Source organism: Balaenoptera ricei, chromosome 5 (genome assembly GCF_028023285.1).
Source record: "Balaenoptera ricei isolate mBalRic1 chromosome 5, mBalRic1.hap2, whole genome shotgun sequence".
Lineage (NCBI taxonomy): Eukaryota > Metazoa > Chordata > Mammalia > Artiodactyla > Balaenopteridae > Balaenoptera > Balaenoptera ricei.
The window spans coordinates 99,768,239-99,796,209 of record NC_082643.1 but is presented as its reverse complement, the minus strand read 5'-3'; the positions used below and the strand labels follow the sequence as shown (position 1 = coordinate 99,796,209).

The 27,971-nt window shown below is 41.8% G+C and overlaps 1 protein-coding gene across 3 annotated transcripts in view; it reads left to right on the top strand.

Annotated features, from left to right (window-relative positions):
- CD38 (CD38 molecule) overlaps nt 1–27,391 on the top strand; it is a 37,503-nt gene extending 10,112 nt beyond the window's left edge. For 2 of the 3 annotated variants that reach the window (XM_059923308.1, XM_059923307.1), the window contains 7 exons: nt 6,522–6,651; nt 8,315–8,450; nt 14,311–14,396; nt 17,322–17,395; nt 19,609–19,701; nt 20,386–20,472; nt 26,688–27,391. In XM_059923308.1, the coding sequence (XP_059779291.1) occupies nt 6,522–6,651; nt 8,315–8,450; nt 14,311–14,396; nt 17,322–17,395; nt 19,609–19,701; nt 20,386–20,472; nt 26,688–26,748 (667 nt within the window). In that variant the 3' untranslated portion in view covers nt 26,749–27,391. Of the gene's footprint in view, nt 1–6,521; nt 6,652–8,314; nt 8,451–14,310; nt 14,397–17,321; nt 17,396–19,608; nt 19,702–20,385; nt 20,473–23,773; nt 24,817–26,687 lie in introns of those variants that run through there. The other variant, XM_059923309.1, reaches the window with a different exon arrangement.
- Nucleotides 27,392–27,971: the final 580 nt, after the last annotated feature.

The following is a 27,971-nucleotide window of genomic DNA, read 5'->3' as shown; positions in this document are numbered from 1 at the left end:
GTGAGGAACCTTGCAAAACCTCATTTGGTAACTTCATCTATCATTCTGGGCCAGGAAGGAGGACAGAATGGACCCTGCGACCTGTCCTTGCTTTGTCTGAGCTTCTCAATGACCCGTCTCCTTGACATTATTCACAAAGTTTGATTCTGGGTGCAATCTGGGGTAAGTGAGAGTGTGATCTGACAATCCGATTTTGCTTAAGGATGCAAGGAAGTCTTTAAAGTGGAAAGAAAGATGCCCTGGAAGAGGTGCATGGCCCTAGCCCTCACCTCACCCCATATTTCATGTCATTAGGTCTTGAGAAATGGGTCTGGGTCACCAACACTAAGTCTCGCCTGGTGTTGAACTGAACTAGATGAGGAATGAGAAATGTCATCTTTTGGGCCAGAGATGTGGGAGACGGCACAGAAATGGTAGGTGGCGACCACGGGGGTTTGGACCTGAGCTGTTCCCATGTTCTAAGACCTTCCAAGAGTCTCAAATGCTTGGTCTAACAGCTCAAGCAACTTGAAAAGAAAATGAAAGTTTTGCCATGCCCCCCATTGTAATATATGCTTATTATAGAAACATTCAAAATATGGGGAAGAAAAGGTCACAAAGCAACCCTTATACTCCTAGCAACCAGATATTACTATTTTTAAGACATGGTTTGATTACTGTGGGTTTTTTTCCACTTTTTAAAAATTGATTGTAATCGTACCAGCTCTTCAGTTAAAAAAATGTAACCTCTTCTTTTTTAGGTTACTTGCATAATACAAGAATCCATTTCTGTTGTAAGCCAACAGAAAAATACAGGATGAAAGCGGAAATTCCCCTTTATTTCTCTTCCCAGAGACAACTCCAGTGATCAGTTTGATGCCATTCTTTTTCTATTTCTCTAAGTTTAGGCCTACTTTTCCCACTTAATGTAAAATAAACATCACCCAAACTATTCCAAGCTCTGTATAAAAACTTTGTTCAAAGACTGCTTTATATTTCGCTGAGTACAGGCGCTCTATAAAGCATCTCCTTTTTGTTGGGTACAAGTCACTAATCACTCTGGAACCCACCAAAGAAAGCAAAGCCAGCAGGTGGTCAAAGAGAAACCCACAGAGGTTATAAACATGTATCAATTTTGCGTGTGTCACAACAATTGGGGGAGAAAACAAAGAAAAATCATTCTCAAAATGAGGATACTGATTCACATTTAATCAAGTTTTTGTTTTTCTTTTTTAAATCTGTTTCTATCCTCCGTAGTAGAAAATGAGAAAATGTTCTACCCTTTATTGGGTTTGCAAATTTTAGTGCCTTGGGCAAGCCACCAGTGCTTTAGTTGTAATGAGTTTTGTTCTTTGTCTGCTCTAGACCTTGACATGAGTGTCTTGAAGATAGAAATGGTGTGTATTTATCTTTTTAGCCCTGTGTCTGTTGTGAAGCTAGCAGTAGGCCCTCGGTAAGTATTTGTGGAATGAAAGGATGGGTGGAGGAAGTAACCCAAGTGCCCATGATGGGTGAAGAGATAAACAAACTGTGGTGAATACCTACGATGAAATGTTATTCAGCCTGAAAAAAGAAGGACATTCTGACACATGTTACAACATGAACAGACCGTGAGGTAATTATGCTCAGTGAAATAAGCCAGTCACCGAAAGAAAAATACTGTCTGAGTCCACTTATAGGAGATAACTACAGTCTTCAAATTCATTGAGACAGGAAGTAGGAGGGCTGTTTCCAGGGGCCTGGGAGGAGGTGGGAATGGGAAGCTTTTGGAAAATTGCAGGTTCTGCTCTCTTCCCCTTCCCTCATCCTGCCTCGGTTGGTCCAGAGCCAGGCACTGTGTGTTTCCCAAAGCTCTCCAGGGGATCCTCATGTGTGGCCAGAGCTCACAGGACCCGGTGATGTCCAACAACCCTTCTGGGCCAGGTGACCATGAGGAGGGGCCACAGGCATGGCCTGAGCTCTCAGGAGCAGCCGCTGGGCTCACGATCCCCTTCGGAGGGAAGGGCAGACCGCCCTAGAAGTATCACAATTAAAACCTCTAATTTCGGAACAGAGGAGTTATTGAAGAGAAGAAAGATACTGAACTCTCAGAAATAGTTCTTACTTCTCCCACGCTGCCTCTTTAGCTAGAGACATCTGCTTCCATCCCCGCAGGATGCAGGGATCCTGAGGCCCTCTGTTTCCTCGAAACCAGCCTGCTTGCTCGAAACAGCTTTTGCTTGGCTGCCATTTGATTTGATGGAACGGTGCTCTACCCAGGAGGACAAAAATGAGGACTGTGGGCTTTGCAAATAAAAATAACTAAATTAAGGGCTCACATTTTTACAGCCACACTTGTGAACTTGAGGCCCATGTCTGCAATGACACGTATGAATGAGTACTGCTGACATCTCTGTACCCTCTGTCCTAATTTCTTTTTATTTTTATCTATCTATATTTCTTTTTTTTTTTTTTTTTTTTTTGTTGGCTGTGCAGCGTTGTATGCGGGATCTTAGCTCCCTGACCAGGGATCAAACCCGCACCCCCTGCAGTGGAAGCGTGGAGCCCTAACCACTGGACCGCCAGGGAATTCCCTCTTTCTTTCTATCCATCTATCTTTCTATCTATCTACCAATTAAAATGCTTATTGCTCATCCATGGTGAAATGTTTACTTTCGATTTTTAAAAAATTTTTGTTGAGGGCTTCCCTGGTGGCGCAGTGGTTGAGAGTCTGCCTGCCAATTCAGGGGACACGGGTTCGAGCCCTGGTCTGGGAAGATCCCACATACCACAGAGCAACTAGGCCCGTGAGCCACAATTACTGAGCCTGCGCGTCTGGAGCCTGTGCTCCGCAACAAGAGAGGCCGTGATAGTGAGAGGCCCGCGCACCGCGATGAAGAGGGGCCCCCGCTTGCCGCAACTAGAGAAAGCCCTCGCACAGAAACGAAGACCCAACACAGCCATAAATGAATAAATAAATAAATAAACAAAGTAAACAATGGGTTAAAAAATAAATTTTTGTTGAAATATAGTTGATTTTCAATGTCGTGTTAGTATCAACCATACAGCAAAGTGATTGTTTATATATGTATATATTTATAGATACATATTCTTTTTTAGATTCTTTTCCATTATAGGTTATTACAAGATATTGAGTATAGTCCCCTGTGCTATACAGTAGGTCCCTGTTGGTTATCTATTTTATTTCTAGTAGTGTGTATATTTTAATCCCAAACTCCGAATTTATCCCTCCCCCCAGATTTTAAGGGTGAAAAGTGGCTTCATAAAGCCTGCCCCCAACCTTCTCATCACCACTCCCCATTTCCTCTTACTTTTGGGGCATGTAGGAGGCTCTGGTCTCAGACAGTGAAAGGGAAGATGGATGAGTTATAAACTCTTCCAAGGTCTGTTTCAACTCTGATGTTCTAAACTCTGCTCCTCCTAAACAAGGAACTCTGTTTAATTTTTAACCTGGGGTTTCTTGAATTCTTAAGGTAATGTGTCTTGAAGGGGTCTATATACCTAAAAAGCATAAAAATCTTCTTGGAGGTCTGTGAGTTCTCCCGTTTTTGGTGGTGAAAGCATCTGGTATATGGTAGGTGCCCAGCGCGTGGTGATTTCTCTGAACTGCCAGCTTTTTTGTGGTGGAAAATTCTCTTGTCCTTCCACGTCAAGGAGATGTCTCTCCTCTTCCACTCTTTGTGGCTGAGGAGGGAGTTGGGATCAGAACAGGAAATTCCTGAGAGGGCCACTGCATTACATTAATTGAAGTAAAACATGGTCCTCCAAAGTAAAACAGCCGCCAAACACCTTTGCTCTAAACTTCCTGTGATGGTGCCCCGTAAACGTGGACTGATGTCGAAGTACATAACGTAAGAACGTTTTTCTCTTAAATATATAATGTATGGGCAGAGCCAGGTGGATAATGGTTTCCCGGCAGAGCTTTTGCAGGCCAGCAGTGATGCAGATGAAAGGTCCCATGCATGTTGGGGAAGGGGAGGGGCGTCCATGAAAGAGCCGGGCCCGGGGGACATGCTAAGTGTTATCTCATTTAATCCTCCAAAACTTCCCAGGCATAGGAAGTTCTTATCTCCCTCTTACAGATGAAGATACCAGGCTGGAGCAGTTTAATAGCCTGCCCGGTAAGGCTGTAGCCATGTGGGAGGCTCCCACAGATTTGGGGTCCAGTCCCGCTCTACCACTTACTGATCACGTTACCTCGGGCACATTGGTTAAATTCACAGCCTCAAAGTTTCCTCTTTATCAGTAAAACGGGACAATGGTGGTACCTTCCTGGGACAGAGCCTGCAGGCCGGCCCCTTCTCTAGAATTAGAACTGTGCTTTCATGATTTTTTTATTTTAAATTTTTTGGATTTTTTTATTTCAATTTTTTATACAATTTTTAAAGGTTACTTTCCATGTACAGTTATTATAAAATATTGGCTATACCCCATGTTGTACAATACATCCTTGAGTCTACCTTACATCCAATAATTTGTACCTCCCACTCCCCCACCCCTATATTGCCTGTCCGTCCACCCCACTGGTAACCACTAGTTTATTCTCTGTATCTGTTGGGTCTGCTTCTTTTTTGTTGTATTCACTTGTTTGTTGCATTTTTTAGATTCCACATATAAGTGAGATCATACAGTATTTGTCTTTCTCTGTCTGACTTACTTCACTTAGCATAATGCCTTCCAAGTCCATTCATATGGCTCCAAATGGCAAAATTTCATTCTTTTTCATGGCTGAGTAATATTCCATCGTATATGTATACACCACATCTTCTTTATCCATTCATCTGTTGATGGACACTTAGGGCCTTCCATATCTTGGAACTTGTAAATAATGCTGCTATGAACACTGGGGTGCATGTATCTTTTCAAATTAGTGTTTTTGATTTTTTTCAGATATATCCCCAGAAGTGGAATTGCTGGATCATATTGTAGTCCTATTTTTAGTTTTTTGAGAAACCTCCATACTGTTTTCTGCAGTGGCTGTACCAATTTACATTCCCACAAACAGCATAGGATGGTTCCCTTTTCTCCACATCCTCACCAACATTTGTTGTTTGTGTTCTTTTTGATGATAGCCATTCTGACAGGTGTGAGGTGATATCTCATTGTGGTAAAACTGTACTTTTTGATGTGGAATGGCCATCAACATTAAAGGCTGCATTTCTCATCTTTCCTTGTAGCAAAGTGTGCCCGTGACTACATTTTACCAAATATGATAAGAGCAAATAGCAAGAACATCTTCTAGCACCTGTCCTTAAAAGGCAGCTGGCACATGCCCATTGCTGCTGTTACTTTTCCCTTCTCTTCCTTCTCCTCCTTTCTTGTCCCCTTTCTTTTCCCTAACCTTTCCTGCTGGCTGGAATGTAGTCATGATGGCTGGAACTGGAGCAGCTATTTTGGACTGAGAAGATGAGTCTCCAACATACACAGGGTGGCTTTGGTGTAAGGGCCTGTGTCTCACAGGTATCCTCTGATTCCTTGGCTTATCAGGAGGAATAATCCACTCGACTTGGCCAACCTGAGTTGGGAAGGCAAAAGACCCTCTGGAATGGCTGCTTTGTTAGTGCCCTGCAGGGCCAGAGCAGGCTCAGAGGGAATAGAAAACGAGGGGCTCGTCTTTACTCCCCCAGGTTTAGCTGCCTGACCTGGTACTGTACTTGGGATGCTGGGTCCAAAGGCTGGAGTTTGTCCTGATAACCGTGTCTGAGCACTCCCAGTGGAAACCCACTTCCTTCCCCCCAGGAAATGATGGGCTCAGGTGCACTAGTTAACACAGACACAGGAGGGAAGGTCCAGCTGCAATCTTCTCCAGCATCCCTCCCTCCCCTCCATGTCTGCTGCTTCGCCAGCCTGCCTTTTCACTGCCAGGGGCTGTTTGGAGAGGACGTGGGGTTGGAATTCCTATTTCAAAGACTTTGCTACATCTTTGGGGCTGGCACAGAGTTTTTCAGAGTGACTTTTTCAAAAACAAAAATCAGATGAGGCCACTTCCATGCTTAAACCTATCCACTGCCTTCCCACGGTAATTAGGTAAAATTTGAAATCGTTTCCTTGTCTGAAAGGCTGATTATTTTTTGATTTCTCACCACTGCTCCCCTTGTTCTTTTCTCACTTCCTCAAAATCAGCAAGTTCTTTTCTGCCTCAGGGCCTTTGCACTTGGAGCACCCTCTGTCTGGAATGCACTCCCTCTCAACATTTAGTCTCAGGGAGCCCTCTCCAGACCAGCCTCCCTAAAGTGGTCATTGCTTCAATATTCCCCACTGATTTCCTGCATACTTATCATAATCCATACTTATTTCGTTAGCTTATCTGCTTGTTTGTATACTGTCTGTCTCTCTAACCAGAGAGTAAGCCCCACGAGTGCAGGGACCTTGTAGGGCAGGGAGGGTGATGCTTATCTCATAAAACTGTTGTACGCATGAGACGTGATGATGTATATGAACCACTTGGCACACAGATTTTTTGGGGGGTAATTATGCTCTAAACATATGTTTGAAATCTAATTATTCATCTTTTATTTTATTTCCCATGTTTTACCTCACAGAGATAGAGACTGCCAAAAGATCAGGGAGGCATTCAGGAATGCATTTATCTCTAAGGACCCCTGCAGTGCGACAGAGGAAGACTACCACCCACTGATGAAACTGGTGAATCAAACTGTGCCTTGTGACAAGGTAACTGGGTCAAGTTATGGATTTAAAAACTGAAGATAAAAGCCAAAGGGAAGAGGTCATGGGACCACATTTTGACCAGGATGAGGGAAGAGGAAAATCTGTATATTAGGATGTGGGCATGGTTGGCAGGGAGGGAGCTTGGGGTCCATTGGGAGACCAGGATGTCACTGGGATTTAGAACATCTGGGGACTGGAGGTAAGAGAGAGAACTGGGGACAGAGAAAGAGGAAAGGAGAGTCAGCCAAAACTCAGGCAAAACAAACCTAACACAAACCCCAGCCCAACCCAAACAAAAATAATCCACCTTATAGAACTGCAAAACTCTCCCTGACCTCCGATGATGATGATGATGATTATGATGATACCAACAATGCCATTTTGCATTTGCTGAGTGCCTTGTTTTGCTTACAAAGGACTTTCTGAACCCTTATCCTGTTAGGTTTTCACAGTCAACTTGTGGAACAGGTAGATCAGACATCAGCAGTCCCATTTCACTAGAGAGAAAACTGAGGCTTGGCAAGTTTAGGTGACCAGTGATTACTCAAGTTTGATGGTCTTGAAAGTGACCAGCTGAAATGTAAATGGCCCAAGATTTAGAGCCAGAGAGGCCTGGGTTTTAATACATTAATTATACTGGAAAAGGTCTGTAATGGAGTGCATCTTTTCTAAAGTCAGTGTTTAAGGTGAAAATTCAATGTGCCCCAAATCATCTTCACGAAGCCCTTAAGCCAGTCACAAATTACAGAGTCTCCTCCCATTGTTAGAGCTGGAGCGACTATGGAGCTCCGGTGGGTACACCAAGCCCAAAGCCCTACACAGAGTAGCTGCTGGTAAATCATCACCAGGGGACACTGGCTGAATAAGTGACTGGCCACAGACACGGGACAAGCATCTTATTTGCATTGTCTCATTTCATCTCAGCATCTCAGGAGTTCCTTACAATTATTATCGATACCATTTTACAGATGGGGAATGTGAGGCTTAGCAATTCTTTGGTTGTCCAAGGTCACACAGCCAGTGAGCAGTGATGCTGGGTTTCATAAGGCAGCATGACTCCAGGGCCCCGGCTTCAAACCTCCACTGCCTCCCACTAAGAATGATTAGATCCATGGAGCAGGAGATTGTTCTGAAATTTGACTTTCTGCACCTTTACACAGGACCCTGCAAAAACTCACTGTATTTGTTCTTTTCCTTTTTTTGTAAGGGGATAGGGGAGACTTCCGGAAAAAAAAGCAGGGGTTATGGAGCTGTTTAAGAATCAAAGGACACTTCTCCCAGAAAATAGCACTTAGAAAAAATTGTTTTGCCGAGAACTTTAGGAATTTGGAACTACCTAATGCCTCCCCCAGATGTGTTTGGAGCTTAGGTTTATTATAAGATTTTGATCAGTGGCTTTCAGACTTTTTCCCTGCAATCCAGAATAATAACTTCATTTTACATCGTGACCTAGAGAACACACATACACACACACGCCCTCCACACATGTACTCTCTCTCATTCTCACACACAGAGATCCGTGAAACCCGCAACACTTACTCTTACTATAGGTGATATATTCTGATGTTTCCTATGTTTTATTTCATTTAAAAAGATGCAAATTCAGCGGAGTTTTTTTGACTTAGTAAATTGATCTCAATAATAGATTGTGTTTATGCTCTCTTAGACAGTCTTTTGGAGCAAAACAAAGAAGTTGGCGCATCAGTACACGAAGGTCCAGCGAGAGATGTTCACCCTGGAAGACACACTGCTGGGTTACATTGCGGATGACCTTAGCTGGTGCGGAGATGCAGGCTCTCATGGTGAGGATCTGGTCCATTTGGGGTCGCCTGGGGACGTGCAGGGTGCAGGAGCCCTGAGCTCTGCTAGGGATCACGGAAGATCAGTGTGGAGGAAGGAGCCACAGGTGCCCAGCCTGATGGCATCTATACCCTTAATGACAACTCAGGCTCATGTAAAACAGCATTCTGTAGACCAACTCATGTTTTCTAGAAAAATTGACTTCAGAGTTTAGGGCTGTTCATGCTTCCTGATTCCCTCCTTTCTGAGTGCAAGAGTCGCCTGCTTCTGAATTGTTAGTGTTTTACTTTCTATAAGGGCATCATTCAGGACCAAAGAATTCTAGAACAGAATGAGGCCTCCGAGGGAACCAGGCCAAAGTCCTTGTTCCACAGAACAGCCGTAGGGACCACATGCTGGGCTTCTCTGTGTCTAGGACCAGTGTGTGGCTTTACCATTGTTCAGCGGTCACCTTCCTTGCCCAGAAAGACCCAGAACACCTCACTGTGGGAAGATGTTTTCTACTGAGAAAGCCCAACTGAGCTCATTTCACTTCTTTTTTTCTTTCTCTTTTTATTTATAATGTGGATATTTTTACTTTATATAATTTTATTCTTATTTTTATTGCTTTTGACTATTTAAAAAAACTTATTGTAGTAGCTTCTTCAACCCAGATTTGCATTATTTCCAATTACAAAAAAGATGTACTCTTAATTGAAAATTACTTGCGTATACAGAAATGCATCAAAGTAAAACGTAAAAATTCCATTTCCCCCACTCCTCAATTTTCATGCTCCTTCCCAAAGGGGGACTGTTGTCAACAATTTGGTACATACCCTGCATTTCCCTGTGCTCATATAAATACATACAGATCTTCCTTATGTCCCCATAAACCCATCATAAGTTGAAAGTATCATAAGTCAAGAATGCGTTTAATCCACCTAGCCTACTGAACACCGTAGCTTAGCCTAGCCTACCTTAAATGTACTTAGAACACTTCCATTAGCCTCTAGTTGGGCAAAATCACCTAACGCAAAGACTATTTTATAAGGTGTTGAATAGCTTATGTTATTTGTTGAATACTGTACTGAAAGTGAAAAGCAGAATGGTTGTCTGGGTGTAGAGTGGTTGTATGTGTCTTGGTTATTTACCCGCCGGCTGGCATGGCTGACTGGGAGTTGTGGCTCACTGCCACTGCCCAGCATCACGAGAGAGGATCAGACCCCATATCACCACTCTGAGAAAAGATCAAAATTCAAAATTCAAATTATGTTTTCTACTGAATGCATATTGCTTTCACACTGTCAAAAAGTTGAAAAATCCTAAACCCAAGCGTCGCAAGTCGGGGACAGTCTGTATATTTGAAATGTACACATACTGTTTTGCAACTTGCTTTATTCATTTAAAATTAGTAGGTATAAATACAGCCATATTTTTTTAAAAGGCCTCATCTTAAGGGCTCTATGGACATATCATAATTTATTTGAACAACCTCCGATTGATGGACGTTTAGGTTTTTCAGATGTTTTTCCTGTTACAACCACCGTTGCAAGGAGCACTTTTGTACACGCACATGCGTGCACACACACATGCATGCTTGTGGAAGTATTTCTGAAAGATAAATGTCTACAGGTGGAATTTCAGTGTGGAATAAATTGTGGTGGAAACTGACAAATTGTTATTCAAAAGGTGGTAACAATTTATACTCTCAAAATATATGAGATAATCTGTTTACCCAGACCCTCACCAACACTGGACATTAATACTTTAAAATGTCTTGCCATTTTGATAAAGAAATAATACCTCGGCTTATTTTTGCATTTCTTTTACTGTGAAGCTGAGTATATTTGTATATTTAATGGTGGATATTTCTATTTCTATTGTAAACTGGCAGCTCATATATATTAATCCTTTTTATTGGGATGTCTATTATTTTCTTATTTATAGAAGTTCAATATAAATTAACAATAGTAGCTACTACTTATGGGCCGTTGTTCTATGTGCTGTATGAATATTCACTCATTTAATCCTCCACAGCCCCTGTGATGATCTCATTGTACAAAGGAGGGGTCTGAGGCACAGGGCTGTTAAGTAAGTTGCCGGCTAGTGAGTGGCAGAGCTGGGAGAGACCCACGATTACTGGCTGGAGAACTTGTGTTCTTAACCACGTGTCATCCTGCCTGTTTTCTGGCACAAAGGTGGCAAATCTATTTTTCTCAGTTTCTGTTTTTCTTCTAATACTGTTTATATTGTCTTTTACCACACAGAAATGCAATAAATCTGTCTATCCTTTCCTATTTGGCTGCTGGGTTTCATATTTTGCTTAGATTTTCCCTACTCAAGATTGTGGAGAGTTTTCTACATTTTCATCTCGTGTTTTTCTTTTGTAACTTTTCAATTAATCTTTAATCCAGACTCTTTCCACCTAGAAATATGGCATATAAATATATCTCTCCATTTACTCTTTTTCTTTTTGGTTAACTTTTATAATTTTTGCCATATTTCTTGCTTTCCTTTTTAAATTTCCCTTATTGCAAGTTAGTTTTTCAAGGTCATTCATTTAACCCTTTTAGCTTATAAATGTGTTTCCTATAAACTTTGCTTTTAGTTTTATTTTTCAATTTACCATGTCAGTTCTTTCTTAGAATAAATTGGAGAAATAAAAAAATCTATTTCTCATCAGTTTACCTTTTAGAGTTCTTTATTTTTGCTTTCTTTTCAACTGAATCCTGTATAGGTTGTTTTATTCTGTCTACTTCCTTCTCCTTTGACCTCAATTTTGATTAATTTTAACCTCTTTTCCTTATTTTATTTGCTGTCTTTCTGGTTCCTAATTTTTATATTTTAATTGTTCTATTTTCTGGCTTAAACACTTTTTCCTTAATTTTTTTCTACCTTAGTTTTTTTGCCTTGTTTATTTGTTTTATTATGAAAGTCATAGTTTCTGTTATAACCTAATCTCTCTCTTTTTTATAACTTCTTATTCTGCTTTTTTATATACTTAATTTCTCTTACTTTGTTGTAAAATTTCTCTCCTTTTCTTTTTCTCTGTGACTTTCAAATTTTATTTAATGGGCAGGTGGCAAGGGGGAGACATCCTGGTAGGGAGAGGGGAGGTGAAACTCAGAGACTTCTCTCTAGATATGGTTGTGAAGATAAAAGAACTTTATGTTCATGAAAACCTATGAACAGGGGCGCCCTTGTAGCACCTTACAAAATTATGTTCATTTCATCATCGTCAACATTTTTGCCTCTATTGGAGATGATTCAAATTTATCTTTTGACTCTGCAGTAATTATTTACATCTGTACATGGAATTTTTTTTCTAATTTGTGCTATTTTGTTTTTAATGCATTTAATTATTATAAAAACTCCCAGGATTACTTCCTCATCCCCAGAAGTGTTTCTGATCTAGAACTTTCTTTCTGGTCATTGGCAGTCAAGCCCACGTCTGTGGTTATATTAGTTTCCTGCGGCTGCCGTAATGAAGTACCACATACAGGGTGGCATTAAAACAATAGAAATTTATTTTCTCACAGTTCTGGAGGCTAGAAGTCCTAGATCAAGGAGTTGGCTGGGCCGTGCTCTCTCTGAAGGCTCCAGGGGAGAGTCCTTTGCCTCTTCTAGCTTCTGGTGTTTGCTGGCAACCCTTGGTGTTCCTTGGTTCACGCCAATCCCTGCCTCCATCTTCACATGGCTGTCTTCTCCCTGTGCGTCTTCACAGAGCCTTCCTTTTGTGCTTGTCTATCTCTGTGACCAAACTTCCCTTTCTTATAAGGACAGTAGTCTTATTGGATTAGGACCCACCAACCCTAATGATCTCATTTTGACCTGATTACATCTGCAAACACCTTTTTCCAAAAAAAAAGATCACATTCCCAGGTACTGGGGGGTTAGGACTTCAACATATCTTTTGGGGGTACACGATTCAACCTATAACAAAGTGGAAGTAGAAAGATGGGTATTTGTGCAGGGTCAGCTGTACACATACCCACAGAGGAAATAGGTGGCTCCCGCATGCCTGACTTCTGGGACACAAGAAGGGGTTCCAGGGCTTCTCACCCCGCACTTCGCCTACCTGCTTGATGATGCAAAGTTGAGGGGAGACAATCCCAGACTCTGCCTTCATTCTCACTCCATCCTCCTCTGCCATATCCAATCTGTCACCAAACTAGTCATTTACCTAGCAGTTCATCCTTTCTCTCCTGTGCCTGTTACAACTGCCTGAATCCAGCTCACTAACGCGCCCTCCTTTCTTGCTGGACTGTTGTCAGGTCCTAACTGCTCACCCCTGACCCCTTTAGGTCAGCCTCCGTCTGGCCACCACAATGGAATTGTTTCTATCTCTTACTTAAAACCCAAATAGCTCTGTTTGCCTCTAAGATAAAGTCGGAATTCCTTGGCATGGCCTGGCCTTTGTCTTTCATATGCCTCATCTTCCATCAATCCCCTCCTCATCCCTTCTACTCTGGCAGTACAAATCTAAACCTGGTGCCTTTGCACATGCTCTCTCGGCATGAAGCCCCTTTCTCTAGCTCATCTGTCTGAAGACTTCTATTCATCCTTCAAAACCAAGTTCAACATCAACCTTCCCTCATGGTGCTGCACACCACCCCCAACCCAAGTTGCTCTTTCTCTGATTTATTTGATTATAGTAGATTATGTGGCCTCTGAAGGCAGGGCCTTTATCTAATTCATCTCTCTATCTCCAGGACCTAACACTCAATAAATGTTTGTGTAGTCAAATGCAATGGATAAAGCAAATGTGATATATATATATATATATATATATATATATATATATATATACATATATGTGTGTGTATATATATGTATGTACATATATGTAAATACACAAACACACAATGGAATATTATTCAACCTTTAAAAAGAAGGAAATCCCATCATTTGTGACAACACTGTGAAACTGGAGGACATTATGCTAAGTGAAATAAGTCAGACAGAAAAAGACAGATACTGCATGGTATCACTTATATGTGGAATCCGAAAAAAAAAGGTGGAACTCATAAAAACGGAGTAGATAAGTGGTTTCCAGAGGCTGGAAGGTGGAGGAAATAGGGAGAAGTTGGTAAAAGGATACAAATTTTCATTTATAAGACAGATAAGCTCTGAGGATCTAAGGTGTAACATGGTGACTATAACTGTTAACTCTGTATTGTATAATTGAAATTTGCTAAGAGAGTAGAACTTCAAAGTTCTCATCAAAAAAAAAAAAGAATATGCGGTGATAGACATATTAATTAACTTGATGGAGAATCTTTTCACAATGTGTATGCATATCAAATCATTACACTGTACCATTTAAGTATCTTACAATTTTATTTGTCAATTATACCTCAATAAAAAAATAATAAAAATAAATGCTGGTGCGTTAAAGCAGATATCCCTGGAAGAAGTAGCACAGAAACTATGTGTTCATGCCTTATGTCTGTGGTTCCTCACTGACAGCTGAGCCTGTCTGGATGGGGTGAGTGTAGAAAGACTCTGAGGGCATCTGAGCCTAAGGGTGTGGAGACAGAAGGCGGTGGGGGAGGAAATTATCTCTAATTCTTCCTGGAAGCAGGAATAATACGGGGGGCTTGTCTCTGTCAGATGAACTTTGCTGTAATTTCCCAGAATGTTGACTCAAAGCTGGTCACTGTGTTCCTGTCTGGGATTTGGAGGGTAAGGTAAGGACTTGGAAGGGATTCAGGGGGCACTTAGTTAAATTGGGTTGAGATGTGTCCATTCTCCATCCTCCATCTTGGCAGTGATGCCACTGGAAAGCAGCTCCACTGTGATCCAATAGCCCGCAAAGAACAGAGATCAATTATACCTTTTCTTTTCCACTTTAATTACTTTTCTGTAAACTATGTCTTTTAGAAATGAACTATCAATCTTGTCCACACTGGAAGAAAGACTGCAGCAACAACTTTGTTTCTGTATTCTGGGGCTTGCTGTCCAAAAGGGTAAGTACCACAAGTGAAATTCTAGAATCTTGGAGACCAAAGAGCTTAAGAGGTCATCCAGTAAGTGGTTGGTTTTAACTCACTTTGGGTCACAGATCCTTTTAGAAACAGAAGTTTAGGATTCTTTCCTCAGAAAAATGTTCATAAGCACATGCCAGAATATTTTCATGTGTAATTTGTGGGCATTCATGGAAGGTCGCTGGGCTCTATTTGAAGACTTCTTGCTCTTACCCATTTTTTGGCTTTGGCTGCCTGGCATCTCTGGGTTTTTTAAATCCTCTGATCCAGGTATTGGCCAATCTTAGGTTCCTGAGACAGTCTTAATAATCTACATTTGCAGACCATTTACTGTGTGCCAGGCACAGTCCTCAGGTCTTTACATGGATTAAAATCTTTCGTCCTCACCGGAACCCTATGAAGTAGGCACCATGAATATCACATCCATTTTATAGGTGACAAAATGGAGGTGCAGGTAAATAAGCATTTTACTAAATGTACACAGTAAGTGGCAGATCTGGGTGTTTATCCAAATTGTCTGACTCCAGATCCAGAATCCAGGCTGGGAAATACCATCCTCCCCGCTATCTATTTCTGACCTCACTCTAAGCTGCCTTTGTGCATATTTATTTTTCTTGTAAGTTGCTTATTTGTAAGTGGACTAGGGAAAAAAAAGGGAAAGAAAGGAAGAAAGAAAAGAAATGAATGGAAAACACGGGAGAAAATGAAACTACACTACTTAGAATTCTCCAAAATTAAACTCAGACATCGGAGGAGCTGGGCAAAGTGAGAACTCACATATGTTAAGTGCATATTCATGACAAGTCCTGGGCCAGTTGTGTCACCTGTGTCATTTTGTTTAGTCATCACAACAGGTGGCACGAGAAGGTACAAATGTCCATGTTCCAGGTGAGGAAACTTAAGACGTTAAGTGACTCATTCAAATGGGCTAGTGATTAGCAGAGCTGAGAGCCTCACCTACCTTAAGGAGATTCAGGTAAACCCTGGTATGGTTTACCTGAATGCGTTTCTTTAACAAATATTTGTAGAGTACCTACTACATGCTGTGAAAATCAGAGGCACTGCAGAGTTTTTGGTTGTCATTGTTTGTTTGCTTTTTCTGAGAATAGTTTCTATTTATGTTATCACTCTATGATCCGTTTGGTGGCAGTGCTGTTGCTGAAAACGTTGAAAGCCAAGTCACATTTTGTATGTGTCAAGCACCTACTTGTGTTCCTCACACTGTCCTTGGGGCCAGGAGTACAGGAAAATGAAGGAAGACGCTCTACCATTGTGAGCTCCCCTGGGACTGCACCTTTATCTTGGCCAAGTTCTCATAGATAGATGGATATAAATGGGCTTCTTTCATCCGACTTGATCTTTTCTTTTTCTGACACCAGAGGCAGTGCTGCTTGGTGGTTTGGATTCCCCCCTGCCCCCTCCACCTCCCCCCACCCCGTCTCATTTCCTTGCTTCCAAGTGACGTGACCTTGGGGCAAACTGACCCAAGATTTACTCTGCGGGGGCTGCTGAGACTTACATAGGGCAGGGTTAGTGCTTGACACCCATTCTGTTGGGTTAGCGCTTGTGATTGATAGTAATCGGGCCTCTGTCCTCTGCTCATCACCCCCAGGAGAAAGATAGACACCGCACAGGATTTTCACAATTCCCTTTCAAATCGTTCAGTAGTGTTTTATCTCCCGCGGAGTAAAGGCAGATTCCTTGGCAAAGCATTCATGGCCCTCTGTGAACTAACTCATCTACCCAGCCTCAGCATCCACTGGAATTTTCCCCCAAGGATCACTCCTCTCACAAGCTCCTGGGCCTTTTGCTTTGCGTCTGCCTCACCCTCTACCAGGGAGAATCCGATTCATCCTTCAGGACTTGGCTTCTGTTGTCCTGGGTTCTTCCATACTCTCCATCGCAGAGTATTTGGACTTCTTGCCTCCTCTTTCCCTCCGTCCCTCCTCTCCGTCCGTGGACCTTCCCTGGGCGCCCGCTCTGTGCTGTGCCCTAGCTGCGAGGCTCCAGCGCTGCAGTGGCCAGTGGGATAGCCAGGCTCACGGCTCTCACGGAACTCTCGGTCCCGGCGGCTGACCCCACGTTAAGCTCAACCTCACAATGCGGTGTAGTTGTATTATGTGTGAAGGAGACCTGAGCTAGTCCCAGGGATCTGGATGGGCCTCCTGGAGGAAACGAGTGTATTGCTTAGTTTTGTTCATCTTGTTTTCCCCAGTGCCTAGGGAAGATTCCAGCGGAATAAAACCCCTTGCTCAAAAATATCCACTCATTCATTCCCCATTTCCCTTTATGCCTTTGCAGGCTTCAGTGTCGCCATCTCTCCACAGTTTCTTTTTTCTTGGCATTTTCTTTTTTCTTCCTTCATTTCTTTTACTCCTTAAGTCTCTACTCTGCTCCCACTAAATGACAAGTGCAGTGTCTGCAGTGTGTGGCCCCCAGAAAGTGCTCTTATCTTCCTCCTTCAGGGATTATGTTGCTCTTACTCATCTGGACTTCCACCTTTTTTTTTTTTTTTTTTCTTTTTTGGCCGCACTGCGCGGCACGTAGGATCTTAATTCCCTGACCAGGGATCGAACCCACACCCGCTGCATTGGGAGCACTGAGTCTTAACCCCTGGACTGCCAGGGAGGTCCCTGGACTTCCACCTTCTGAACCACCAATTTAGCAGTGATGATGTTGAACTTCATTGTTCAGACACAGATTGGAGCAACTGCTTCCAGAACTCTCATGGGAAGCATAATCCCTCCAATGACTTGGGATGAAAATTACACAGCTGTGGTCTGACCAAGCTAGAGCCATACAGGCCGTTCCTCCTTCACCAGATGATGCTAAGAGCTGTTTGGGATGGAACTGCTGGGGCGTGGCACTTAAGTTTGCATGCTGAGGCATGGTGTTTTTGTTTTTAAGTTTGCAGCAAATGCCTGTGGTGTGGTCCAGGTGGTGCTCAATGGATCCATCAGTAACGCCTTTGATGGAAAGAGGTACTTATTTCTTTGCATCCTATTTGTAAGGATTAGCACAGTCTCCTATTGGCTCCTTCATCTTTAGAAGAATATGCTTTTCATGTTGAAGGTCAGTCCTGAATCTGGGCTAAAAAAAGGTAAAATGTTTGTATTCTATGGAGAGCTTTGTCTTTCTAAGTCAACACTTTTGTCTGGTTTCTCCATTGTTTAAAATCCTCCAGAAGTCCTAATGGTCCTTGCACGTGTCCAGCTCCTCCTCTGGGCTTTACGACGCCTGCTATAATCTTCTCAGCTCTCTCTCCCATGACACTCCATCCTGCCCATTTTCCACCCTTGTTCACACTGCTCCCCCATATGACCTGGCCCCTCCTTCCTTCTGACTGTCTAAAGTCTCACCATCCACGAAGATCTGCCTGACTCCTCTCTCCTCCCTGGACGGGGTGAATCCCAAGTCAGCAGTAAGTCTACTACTGGGAACAGCAGGAGCTCTGCTGGGCGTTTGACCTTCATTACCTCTTTGCAGACAGTGTCAACGGTTTATTGTAGTGGTTAAAAGCGGGGACTCCAGAGGTCATGACATCTTACTTATGTGACCTTAGCAGGGCCCCTGTAGTATGTATATACCTGAGGAGGTGATGGTGATATGAAGATAAACTGGGATAATGTATGAAAAATGCTGAGCCCTGTGCCTGACAGAGAAAGTGCTGGATGGGTATCAGTTATTGTCCTCTCCTTTGTTTCCTATTTTTTATTAATTTTAAAAAATTACTTTATTTTTGGCTGCGTTGGGTCTTCGTTGCTGCGTGGGCTTTTTCTAGTTGCGGCAAGTGGGGGCTACTCTTCATTGTGGTGCACAGGCTTCTCATTGCAGTGGCTTCTCTTGTTGCGGAGCATGGGCTCTAGGCACGCAGGCTTCAGTAGTTGTGGCATGCGGGCTCAGTAGCTGTGGCTCGTGGGCTCTAGAGCGCAGGCTCAGTAGTTGTGGCGCACGGGCTTAGTTGCTCCATGGCATGTGGGATCTTCCCGGACCAGGGCTCGAACATGTGTCCCCTGCATTGGCAGGCGGATTCTTAACAACTGTGCCACTAGGGAAATCCCATATTTTCAATTAATTTTTATTAGACTATAGTTGCTTTACAATGTTGTGTTAGTTTCTGCTGTACAGCAAAGTGAATCAGTTATACATATAAATATACCCACTCTTTTTTAGATTTCCTTCCCATTTACGTCACCACAGAGCACTGAGTAGAGTTCCCTGTGCTATACAGTAGGTTCTCATTAATGATCTATTTTATACATAGTAGTGTATATATGTCAGTCCCAATCTCCCAGTTCGTCCCACCCCACCTTCCCCCCCTTGGTAACCATAAGTTTGTTCTCTACTTCTGTGACTCTATTTCTGCTTTGCAAATAAGTTTATCTGTATCATTTTTCTAGATTCCACATCCACTCCTTTAACCACTGACTCTGGTCACACTCATGCCTTCCTTCTCTAACCCCCTTCTGTACTTACAGTTTTTACCACGTTGATTACCTTTCCAGTCTCTCTTCTTCAGTCTTTCCCTGGATAAGTCTGATTGAGAGGAGGGAGCATATATTAATGTGCCCCAGGCACTCCAGGTGCCCCAAATTACTTTTCCTTCTCTCCTCTTTTAATGTTTAATTCCACCAAGAAGCATTTGTCCTTCTGTCTTCTTCTGACCCCAACCTTGTAGGCTTTTGGGTACAAGTGTTAACATTCCAGAATTTTGTAATCTGATACTAGGGATCCAAGTACTTGTAACAGGAGTGGTAGAGACTAATGGGGAGAGTTTAAGGCTGGGGTTAGAGCAGGACATCGGGGTCTTTCAACGATGTGCTTCTCAAACTCAGAGAGTGAGTAGATCACCTGGAGATTGTTCGGCTACAGGTTCTGATTCAGCAGGTGGTGGTGGGCAGAGATTCTGCAGGTCTAATGAGCTCATTACATTGGTCTAAGGCCCACTCTGGGAATAGCAAGTACTTAAAGAATCAACATCAATGTACAGATTAAGAATCTTCTTTTGAGAATCTTACTCATTTAGGGTCACGCTGAATGAGTAAAGATGCCTGATTCTAATGCAAATCATGGTTAATATCCAAAGGGTAAGTTCTAACCAATGGCACCCCGCCTGCTGGCTTTTCACAGGGGCTGTGGATGCCTGAAAAATTTAGTCTGGGGTTAACAATGTTCTTTGTCTCTTCCATCTTAGCACTTTTGGACGCGTGGAAGTCCATAACTTGAATCCAATGAAGGTTCATACGCTACAGGCTTGGGTGATCCATGACCTTGGAAAATTTCCCAGGTATATGTTATTACCTTGTACCCATATATTCTCAGGGTTATTTCAGGAATCAGTCCATGAAAGAATCCACAGTCACAGGAATGCATTGAGAAAGGACTGGCTCAGGAAATGAATGGGGCCTTACTCTACATTTACCCCATTCCAACAGTCTCTCTTTTTTTTTTTTTTTTAAAGAAATTCACTTTCTTTTATTTATTTATTTATTTATTTATGACTGTGTTGAGTCTTCGTTTCTGTGCGAGGGCTTTCTCTAGTTGCGGCGAGCGGGGGCCACTCTTCATCGCGGTGCATGGGCCTCTCACCATCGCGGCCTCTCTTGTTGCGGAGCACAGGCTCCAGACGCGCAGGCTCAGTAATTGTGGCTCACGGGCCCAGTTGCTCCGCGGCATGTGGGATCTTCCCAGACCAGGGCTCGAACCCGTGTCCCCTGCATTGGCAGGCAGATTCTCAACCACTGTGCCACCAGGGAAGCCCCCAACAGTCTTTTAATTTTATTTCCATGGTAGGTATCTACCTAGTTCACACCTTTGGCTCCCCTGCTGACCTGTGAGCTCTTAGAAGCTACCTCTGCTTCACCTCTTTACCCCAGGACCTTGACCAGGACCTGCTACCTGGAAGAAACCAAGAGACTCAGGAAGTGTTTGTGAGCTCTTGTTATTTTAACACTTTCTTCTTTTTTCCCAGTGATTCATGCTCCGGTTCCTCCATAAATGATCTGAGTTGGATTATGAAGCAAAGGAAAATCAAATTTACTTGCCAGGATAACTACAGGTAATTGATGTCTTCTTGAAGAAGAAATGGCTGTCTTGCCATCCACAGGCATCTTCCCTTGGGCCTTGATGGTGATCTGGGTGGTGACCTATGGTGAACTCTGCTCATCCCCCAGCTCAGCCCAGAAGGTGTTTCCAGCCAGTGGCCTTCTGCTGTCCACCTTCCCTCCTCTTCCTCTTCCTTCCACACCTGACTCAAGCAGTTATTTTCCTGTAAAGCTGACCCAGATTTTGAGGGCATCTTTCCTGGTTTCCCACATGAGAAGCCTGACCCAGAACTCCTAGCTTTCAGAGGAGTAGAAGCACATTTTGCCATATGCAAAGGATTTATAAAATCCTTGTGACTTGGCATAATTTTGCAGGTGAGGTTTCTTTAGTCGGGTCTCAGTGTAGATGCCTAACACTTGGTGAGTTGCCAAATGGCAGTTTACCAAGCTTTATCATTTTCTAATGAAAAAATGTAAAATCTTAAAAAAAAAATACTTACCAGTAATACATGTTTATTGGAGAAAAGTTTAAATTACAGATAGGTATATATTTTTAAAGTCACCTGCAACTCTGTTATCAAAACTGGGACCCCTCTCCGCTCACTATTTTTAAGAAGTTGTGGCCAATACTTAATAGAGACAGGGACCTTTGCTGAAAGCATCTTTGGAAATTTTCCCATATGTGATAGTTTGGAACAAGACAGATGCAGAGAGAAAACTTTTCTCAAAGAGTGTAGAAGCTGAAATGCTAGGATACTTTTCCCATCACTTCCCTATCACCTCCCTTTCCCACCAACCATGTCAGAAAAACGGAAGGACAGATTCAAAGAACATTCACTGAGGCCTTTGTCTCTCAAATGACCTGAATTCCCCATCAGTCAGCTGGCTTCTCTCTGGAAACTGCCAGAAAATAACAGAAGCCTTCTACAGCAGTTAGATGGGAAAACAAACAGAACAAAGGAACAACTATAAAAGAAACATAGCAGACATCTGACCAGGTTAAGTTACTCAAAGATACTTTGCATTGAGAAAATGGAACGCTTAAACCTAGGACAAGATTGGGGAATGTAGATGAGTCATCCCCAACACTCTTTTATCTCTTTTCTTACATTAAGCTTTCCCCATTTTTTAATGAATGGCCCAAACTGCAGGCTCTGGGTAAGCTCATTCATTCTCCACCTGGGAAGAATAATTAAGCATACCTTCCCACCTGGACTTGTATAGTGGCCCACCTAGGAAGAAGTGATTTGTAAGCCAGCACCTGTCACTCAGAGCACCAGCTCATGTGACCTTAAACTTGGGGATCATATTTGAAATCACTGTTGTTTTTCTCCAACCATGAGGTCATGATATACTCGGCATGCCTCCTTGAATTACCAGGACCCCTTGTTGTGTCTAAGAGTTCTGTGGCTTTGCAAGCTGCTAGTCTCTAGGGTAGCCCAAAGTGAATGTAATGGATATAGATGTAGACTGTAGTTTAAATCACTCCATCCCAAACATGCTTTCCAATTTAGCCAAATTTGTCCCGCTGTTTCAGTGCGATTTTTTTAATAAGCAAACAGAATTGTAATTACATTTACATGGATTAGACCTTCTACTGATTCTATTACCTTTTAATAAATCCCACTGCTCAGAGACAAACACGATTAACATATGGCTGTATATCCTTAAAGTCATGTTTTCCATACACACACTCAGTTTTATAAAATATACACAGATTTTCTTTATTTTTTATTTTTTAAATTTTTGTCTGCATTGGGTCTTCGTTGCTGTGCACGGGCTCCCTCCTTGCGTGGGCTTCTCACTGCGGTGGCTTCTCTTGTTGCAGAGCATGGGCTCTAGACGTGCGGGCTTCAGTAGTTGTGGTTCATGGGCTCTAGAGTGCAGGCTCAGCAGTTGTGGCACACGGGCTTAGTTGCTCTGTGGCATGTAGGATCTTCCTGGACCAGGGATCGAACCCGTGTCCCCTGCATTGGCGGGCGGATTCCCAACCATTGCACCACCAGGGATGTCCCCAGAATTTATTAAGATATGTTTTAACCAGTGGAGTTAAAAGACTACTTTTTGGATTACTTTAAAAATAACAAATAGTCAGAATGCTTTTTCTGGCTAGTGTGTCCTAGTGGCATATTAAAAAACCCTAAAGGTGCATTTCTGCTTTTATGTTATTTCAAGATACTCTGTCTCTATCCTCAATGTGTTACCCAACATATCACAAGTGTGTCCATTTTATTGGAACATTGGATGTGGATATTTATATATTATTGGAGAGAGATTATCTTAACAGCACAATTGCTGCTCCTTTACCAAAATTGAATTCCCAATAAATGAGAAACTAATTAAGAAATGTCTTCCTATTCTCTTCATTTACTGTAAAGCAAAGGTGGCTTCAAAAATCCTAAATAGTCCTCTAAAGATTCCTTCTCAGAAGCATTATTTCCTTAAGGAAGAAGATACTTTTCCCTCCTAGAATATATTTATGTGGGGAATCTCAGATCACTGTATTGGTGAAGATGGCTTGACTCTCTACTTAGAGCCACTATACCCAACTGGTCATGACAGTTGGCTAGAAACGAGCCTGAGATGGCCTATCCTAGAAATCCAGGGGTACTGGTAGCTGCTTCTAAGGCTCTCGCTCTCTTTCTTGACTCACATTTAACAAAATCAGATTCAGCTGCAATTTAAGGAACCACTTACCCTGCTATCCACCCCTCTCCTCCTTTGCTAACCACTCCCATTGGACCCTGTTGCTTTGTTATTTGATTTTTATGAAAGTGAGAGTCATTCACCTGCTAAAACTTATCTAGGATTCTTTCTGTGCCAAGGATTGTGGTCCTTTTGCTGATGGCTGCCAGCCATCTCCCAGAGAGTCTATGACCTCTTGCTGCCTGACGCTTAGACCCAACACTTCCTCAGGAAGTTTTTGAAGAGAAAGCAAATCCTCAACAGAACATGTGGAGGTCCCTCCTCTTAGGTTGCTGCTTCTGCTGCTTCCTGACTATCAGCTGACATTCATAGCGCGTATCTGTGACTTGAGTGAGCCAGACATTTTCATCTCCACATATTATCATCAAACATCAGTTATTTATTTCTATGGCTTTACAAGTGAAATGAAGCTAAATTGGGCTGTACTTTCAGTCATTCACTCTTGGACTTGACCTTTCTCCTTGTTGTCACTGCAGGAAAGAAACTTGTGTGGATGCTAAGTGGTCCGTGCATAGTTCTGTTGTTAACAAAGGGGCTTCTTTCATTCGTGAGTTGACCATAGGTGTATTGTACTGCCTCTTGATCTCCTTTTTTCCTTTCTCGTCCTAGCTCTGTCAAGTTTCTTCAGTGTGTGAAAAAGCCTGAGGATTCATCTTGCAGATGAGCCAGTCTGCGTGGCTGAGGCCGTGCAGTATACATCAACATGCACGACTCAGGAGACACGCTGGTGGAAAGCTGAGGATGCGGGGGAATTCTCTGTCATAATATCAACACCGGAGATGGGAGCCTTTTCCTCTAAAGTCTTAAAATAACTTATGTTATTGGCATAGTTTTTATTTCGATCTCCTAATAGTCAAGAAAAATTAATTATTGTATAAAATTAGAGTGGAAATTTTATATTATTTCATTTTAATTTTCATATGATGCTTTATGTTATTAATATGTTGGTAACATCCTTTCCGTTGAAGAATGACCACTCCAAGCCTCTTATTGGCAGGTCAAGAAAAGTAAATGCCCAGACTTTTCAGAAAAGGTTACATTTCCAAATGAATGACCTTGTCTCAGGATATATTTTTGTACCCTTCCTACAGATAAACTATAAATGCCATGGTTATGGGTCATGTTGGGAAAAATATTCTGTAGGATATAAGCTACCCAGGTGCTTGGTGCTTTACCTCTAATCCTTCCAATAACCCTATGAGGTTGATAGTATTATCCCCCATTTGTCAAATGAGAAAAAGGAAGTTCAGAGAGTTTATATACTTTTCCCAAAATCATTCATTTAGTTCAAGGTGGAGAATGAATTTGAACTCAGCTTTATTCAACTCCAAAATTCATGTGCTCTCTCCTTCTAGACTGATAAAACCAGACTGATAAAACCAGTGGGACAGCGCTTATGTTCTCTTCCAATAAATGCATGTTGGATTAAATTAAATACAATAGAATCTGAAATGTGATTTTCTGGATGGCTTCAAAACAGATACTTTTTTGTCCTCTTCCTCTTCCTTCTCCTCCTCATTCTCAGTGTCTTATTTATGTAGGGGGCAGTTAAAATATATATATTTGTTCTTGATGTGACAATTTATTTCTCACTTGAATTTTACTTGATTAGTCTTGCTTGGGGATTATCACTTTTACTACTCTTTCAAAGAACCAACATTTAACTTTGTTGATTTTCTCTTCCTACTTATTTGGGTTTTGCTTTTCTCTTTATTATTAGAGATATAGATATTCCTTCTAATCTCTTTGGGTTTCTTTATTCAGCTTCTTAAGATGGAAGTTTAGATCATTGATTTTTCAGTACATTTTCTTTTCTTATATGTGCATTTTAGCACTATAAATTTTTCTCTGAGTGCTGCTTTAGCTGCAGCTCTTAAAATTTTTGGATATGTCTCTTTTCATTATCATTTAGTTAAAAATATTTTCTGATTTAATTGTTATTTTAAAATGTGTTGCTTAATTTTTAAACATCTGGAGATTTTCTAGTTTTTTGGTTAAAACATAGATGCATTGAGTGAAGAATTAATAAGCTAATTTGAGAATCCTTCAGGGAACCCACTAGATTTGTTGAAAACAGCATAAATTTTGGAGTCAGACATTTCTGGGTTCATATTTTGACATCATTCTGTGATCTAGAATGAAGTACCTAACCTCTCTGCACTTCAGCTTCTTTGTCACTTAAGTAAGGATAATAAACTTACCCTCATCAAAATGTGGTAAGAACTAAAAAAGATGACAAAAATTGACAGTCTAGCAGAGTGTCTCATATGTAAGAAATCACTCAACCAAGGTTGGCTCCTTTCTGCCTGCCCCTGGTTGACAATCCTGTTTCCTTCAGCAGCCCTTACAGCTACAGCCTGTTCTCCACTTAGGCACATCCTTGTGGGATGTAGTCTTGGCTGGACATGAGACTGGATACTAGGGATCAGTTCTGATTAAGGTTCAGGCTTGCCTCCTGCCTACCTCTAGAATGTCTTCAGAAATAGCTCCCTGCTAATCCACTGGGTAAGCGGGCTGTTTTCTTCTCAAGACTCTGCCTTATTGTTGGGGTTGCTTGCTGAGTTCTGGATCCTTTAACGTACCTTCCTGTTCACCAGGGTACCCCATGAAGTGGCTCCCTGTGTTAGGAAAATTTTGTTCTTTATGTCCCCTTTCAAAGATGAAATGGATTTAGTAAAAATCAGTTTGTGAGAATCTCCCCCCAAGAAGACTCATTTAAGTGTTTAAGGTCAAAGCTAGTGAAGACCAAAGAGGAGGCTGGTCCCAAGGCTTCACACGATACTGCAGAGAGCCCTGAGGAGCCCTGGAGGTGGCTTGGGGATGAGGTGCTATTTTCTTCTTGCAACATCTTTGTATCTTCATGACCATGATGTTTCATCCCTGCCTCCACTCTCTCTGTAGTTCCAATTTTGCACCTTTGCCATTGACCATGCACCTCTAGCCCTAAGGACTTTCTGGCCTACATATCTAAATAGATCCTCCATATCCCTCTTCTTATAAGTGACATCTCTATTGAATTATTGATTGCTTATGAACCTCATATTTTACTCATAAACCTGCTATGCCCTGTCTCCCCACTTTATTCTTGTTTGCTCTAGGAAATCCTCTTACTATGCCAACTTGTACCCACCATCATACTCACTCAAAGGCTGAGTATGGGAATGACCTAGAACCTAATTTCCCTTTTCCAACTCCTAAAGGCTCTCTATTTTTCTTCTGTAATGGTTTATGACCTTATAATATTTGAGGCACACTTTCAAATACAGTTCTGATACTTGAAAGTATACACATACATACATATGTATGTATAAGTGTGTGTATGTGTACACACACTTTTGTGTTACAAAAAACAGTGTCTCTCAATCCACAGTGATGCCGCATTCAGTGGGTCTTTCTTTAGCCCCATGTCACTGATTATGTTGACCTGTTTCATGCCACATCTGGGTCTCTTATATACCTGGCAGACAAAGCCAAGTATATATCACATATTTTGGCAAAACACATTCTTTCTTTGGCTTGACAGCTTTCTGCGCATTTTCGTTCTTGTTGGAAACAAGCTCAACCCAGAAGTGCACACTACCTGATGGAAGGGATGCAGCAGGAACCATGTTGACTTACTTCCTGGCATCCCATTCCTCCTGAGAACAACTCCTAAGACTGTGACTTGAGCATCTCAGGTAGAATCTGTACTGCACAGAATGACTCTGTTTTTGTGGGTTTTTAAAAGGCAAGTACTTATGTATATAGATAAATGTTCTGTATGGCAAATTAAAATTGTATGAAGTAAAATGTTAAAGTAAACCTAGAGTATAACTTTAAGAGGCATTTTATAAATGCAATGTTAACCTAACGTTTTTCTCACAGTTTTTTAAAAATAATGAAGGAATTTATTTTCTACATGAGTCATCATTTTAATATGTGTTTTTTATCAATGCATCAGGGAGTCAGTTGCTACCCCGAGAGGCAGTGGTTGGCTGGCCCTCAGATCACACACACAAAGCACAGAAGGGTTGGAATTGGTCCCTGACAGCATTTATCCTTGAACTTGATTCACATGGGTTCACATTGCCTTTTTCATCCTTTAATCAAAGTGCAAACAGCACAAGGTAGTGGGATTAAGAGACAAGTGACCCAGTGAGCAAGTTCATTAACATCTGTGAATCTCCAGTTTGGAATATATTTATAAGAGATATAAATGAGTTATACTGTAAAAATAATAAATGAGTAATAAAGGACTTTGTGGAATCATTCTTTTAACAACAATTGTGTCTGCAAATACTGCTTGACCTCATTTATATGTGGAATCTAAGAAAGTCAAATTTATATCAATAGTAACAGCAAGTAGAATGGTGGTTACCAGGGCCCGGCGGGTGGGGGAAACTGGGAGATGCTGGTCAGAGGGTGTTGTGAAGTTTTGGTTATAAGATGAATAAGTTCTGGAGACCTAGTGTACAACATGGTGACGATGGTTAACAATATTGTGTTGTGTATTTGTAATTTTCTAAGAGAGGAGATCTCAAGTTTTTTCACCACACACACACACACACATAACTATGTGAGATGATGAATATATTAATTAGCTTAATTGTGATAATCATTTCATAATGTATACATATACCAAAACATCACATTGTATGCCTCAAATATATATTTATTTGTCAATCATACCTCAATTAAGCTGGGAAAAAACCTGCAACAATTATCTATGGGTTTGGAGGAAGAATTAAACAAGCTGGAGATGGACTTCCAAAGGCAACACATCCTCTAACCTACCCCACCCCAAGGTCAAGTGAGTTGGACAACTGGA